The sequence below is a fragment of the Colobus angolensis genome, unplaced genomic scaffold, assembly GCF_000951035.1.
Source record: "Colobus angolensis palliatus isolate OR3802 unplaced genomic scaffold, Cang.pa_1.0 Scaffold193, whole genome shotgun sequence".
Classification (NCBI taxonomy): domain Eukaryota; kingdom Metazoa; phylum Chordata; class Mammalia; order Primates; family Cercopithecidae; genus Colobus; species Colobus angolensis.
This window is the reverse complement of record NW_012115077.1, coordinates 1,204,475-1,208,110: the sequence shown is the minus strand read 5'-3', so window position 1 is coordinate 1,208,110 and position 3,636 is coordinate 1,204,475. Positions and strand designations below refer to the sequence as shown.

The window sequence follows — 3,636 nt, the reverse complement described above, 5'->3', positions numbered from 1 at the left end:
GCAGCCGGGAGCGCGGGGAGGCGGCTGCCTTCGACCTCCGCCAGGTGAGAGGCAGCGGGGGCGCGTGGGACCGTGAGCTGAGAACCCGCCGGGACACAGAGAAGCCAGCAAAGGGGCTGCGGAGGATCCGGGTCCAGGGAGGAGAGTGCGGCGCGGGCGGCTGAGCGCGAAGAGGGAGTGCACTGAGCGCCGGGGTCACCCGAGGAAGGCGCACCAGAGCCGAGTGGGGGAGGGGCTTCCTGAAGGCCGTAATTGCAGTTCTGAGACGTTTAAGCATCAGTAGAAGTTGGGTTAATGATTAGTAGGAAAGGAAACAGCAGAGGGCACAGCATAAGCAAAGGCCCTGATGCAAGAGAGTTGGACTGATCTGAAAAACTGAGAAAAAGATTTAATGAGGCTGGAGCACAAAGTATGAGGACGATGGGCAAATGAGGGGGCTGGAGGCCCTTCTAGAGCCTATTGAGAAGCTTGGATTTTATAGATTGGGCAGCACAGACCAGTGGAGACCATAAACGGCCCTCAGTAGGCTCCGGACTGTCAGAATAGCCTTTGGAAGGAACCCCTTTGTGGCTGCGTGGTGCTTGGAGTGGAGGGGCAAGAGCAGGTGAGAGGAGACCAGTGAGAAGTCTGTTACAGATTTTGGGGTAAATGGTAAGGGGGAAAGGAGGTGATAATAATAGCAAGTACCTACCCAGTGCTGCTGGAGTGTATTTTACACATGTTAACTCCTTTCATTCTCACAACAGCTCGGTGAGATTGGTACTGTTATTATTATTCCCTTTATGCAGTGAGAGAACTGAGGCCAAAAGAGATTAAGTATCTTGCCCAAGGTCACACTCTAGTAAAAGGCAAAGTCAGGATTTGAATCCACACACTTATCTAGTAAACTCTAAGATGTAGGGGCAGATTTTATTAAACAGTAGGAGATGAACTCTCAGAATTTGGTTCCTGGGGAGAGGGAAGAGGATAAAGATGCCTGGTGACAAGCCCAGCCCTTGCCGCTCCACAGGAGAGTGGGAACAATGAGGTCATCTTCATGGCCTTGGACTTGGCCAGTCTGGCCTCGGTGCGGGCCTTTGCCACTGCCTTCCTGAGCTCTGAGCCACGGTTGGACATCCTCATCCACAATGCCGGTGAGGGGCAGCAGGCCCTGCGGGGTGGGGGGTGGCGGGTGGCCAGGGGCAGCTGCCCCCTCCAGCGGAAGCCCTGCTGGGGCCAGTGGACACATGGGAAGGATGTCCCCTACTCCCATCTCATAGATAGGGATGCCAAGGCTGCAGAGCTCCTTCTGGAGCAGCCACTTACATCTAGCCTCTGCCCCAGGGATCAGTTCCTGTGGCCGGACCCGCGAGGCGTTTAACTTGCTGCTTCGGGTGAACCACATCGGTCCCTTTCTGCTGACACATCTGCTGCTGCCTTGCCTGAAGGCATGTGCCCCTAGCCGCGTGGTGGTGGTAGCCTCAGCTGCCCACTGTCGGGGACGTCTCGACTTCAAACGCCTGGACCGCCCAGTGGTGGGCTGGCGGCAGGAGCTGCGGGCATATGCTGACACTAAGCTAGCTAATGTACTGTTTGCCCGGGAGCTTGCCAACCAGCTTGAGGGCACTGGCATCACCTGCTATGCAGCCCACCCAGGTGAGGTCTGGTTCTTCGGCTTCCGATTCCCCTCTCCTTTCCATGCCCCATCCTGTGCCCCCCACACCACTACCACCTCCCCACCCCCAATCCCTCATTGAGTCACAGAATCTCAGAGCAGGAAGGAAGCATAGTCCAAGGAGAGACCTGTTCCTTGCTGATCTTGGAACCAGGCTCTCCTGGTTTAGGTTCTTCCGCTCACAGCACAAGCCTGGGTGCTGAGCCCTGGGGGGTATATGGCCATGAATAAGACCTGGATTCCCACCCCCAGGAGCCATCTGCACTGACTGAACTGATAATGATGATGATGATGATAGCTAATAATTTTTCATTCATCCAAGAAGCATTTACCAAGTACCTACTCTGTACCAGGCATTATTTGCAGTGCTGGGGATATAGCAGTGAACAAAACAAAGACTCTGCCCTCATAGAGTTTTGCATTCTAGTTTGGAGGCGAGGGAGAGAGCCAATAAATATATACAATGAGGGGTGGTGATAGAGTTCTCTGAGGAAAGAGAAAACTGGGCGAGGGGCAAATGGAATGGGAATATGGTGTGGCAGTCAAGGAAGACATATCTATAAAGGTGACATTTGAACAGAAGCCTGAAAGATACATGGCTCACTGGGGAGATGCCCAGAAAAAGAGAGAACAGTGCAAATAATAAGTGCAAAGGGGCCGGAAGCGGTGGCTCATGCCTATAATCCCAGCACTTTGGGAGGCCGAGGCTGGTAGATCACTTGAGGTCAGGAGTTTGAGACCAACCTGGGCAATATGGTGAAACCGCATCTCTAGGCCAGGTGTGGTGGCTCACGCCTGTAATCCCAGCATTTTGGGAGGCCGAGGCAGGCGATCACAAGGTCAGGAGTTCAAGACCAGCCTGACCAACATGGTGAAACCATGTCTCTACTAAAAATACAAAAATTAGCCAGGCATGGTAGCGTGTGCCTGTAATCCCAGCTACTCAGGAGGCTGAAGCAGGAGAATCACTTTAATCCGGGAAGTGGAGGTTGCAGTGAGCTGTGATACCACCACTGCACTCCAGCCTGGGGGACAGAGCAAGACTCTGTCTCAAAAAAAGAAAAAAAAGAAAAAAAAAACCTGTCTCTACTACAAATACAAAAATTAGCTAGATATGGTGTCTGCCACCTGTAGTCCCAGCTATTCAGGAGGCTGAGGCAGGAGAATCGCCTGAACCTGGAGGTGGATGTTGCAGTAAGCTGAGATCTCGCCACTGTACTCCAGCCTGGGTGACAGAGCAAGACTCTGTCTCCAAAACAGAAAAAAGTAAGTGCAGAGGCCCTAAGGCCTGGTGTGCTTGAGAAAGGCTAATGTGGCTGGAACAGAGTGAGGGGGGACAGTGGCAAGAGGTGAGGTCATAGAGAGGCACTGGGTCCTGTAGGGTTTGGAGGGAGGTTCACTATAAGCATTCTGACTTTTACTCTGAGTGAGATAATTGGGGATCCAGAGGCACACTTTGTCTTATGCAAGAGGTTATACCAGGATAACAAGATCTGCCATATTCATATTACCATACTGCATTTTAGATAGTCACTGCCTAAAGCTCATTAGTAATTATAATAGTGATGATCACAATTAGCCTTTATTAAGCCTCTATTATACTCCATATCCCTAATGTCCAAAATAGTGGCTGGTGTACTGCAAGTACTCAATAAATGCTGGTTAAACAAGGAACAGGACTTGAGCTAGAAGAAAAGATGGAGAGAGACTGAGAATTGTTTCAGGCATGGGACACAGCATGAACAAAATCTGGGATGTGAGGTGAACAAGCAGTTTGGATGGAAGGGAAGAGGCTTCATGCATGAAATGAGTGAAGTCACCTCGAAGAAGTCCTGAATGCCTGGTAAATACTATCCTGGTTCCCTTGAAACCAGATTCTGTCCCTATTCTTCTAGCTCTGTTCTATTATTATTATTATTTTTAAAAGAGACAGAGCTGGCCGGGCGCGGTGGCTCAAGCCTGTAATCCCAGCACTTTGGGAG

At 51.3% G+C, this 3,636-nt stretch overlaps 1 protein-coding gene across 1 annotated transcript in view; it reads left to right on the top strand.

Moving 5' to 3' along the window:
- Nucleotides 1-3,636, top strand: part of DHRS13 (dehydrogenase/reductase (SDR family) member 13) — a 13,795-nt gene that overhangs the window by 2,665 nt on the left and 7,494 nt on the right. The window contains exons 2-4 of the mRNA XM_011940873.1: nt 5-44; nt 1,010-1,133; nt 1,324-1,635. Coding sequence (XP_011796263.1) covers nt 5-44; nt 1,010-1,133; nt 1,324-1,635 — 476 coding nt within the window. The remainder of the gene's footprint in view (nt 1-4; nt 45-1,009; nt 1,134-1,323; nt 1,636-3,636) is intronic.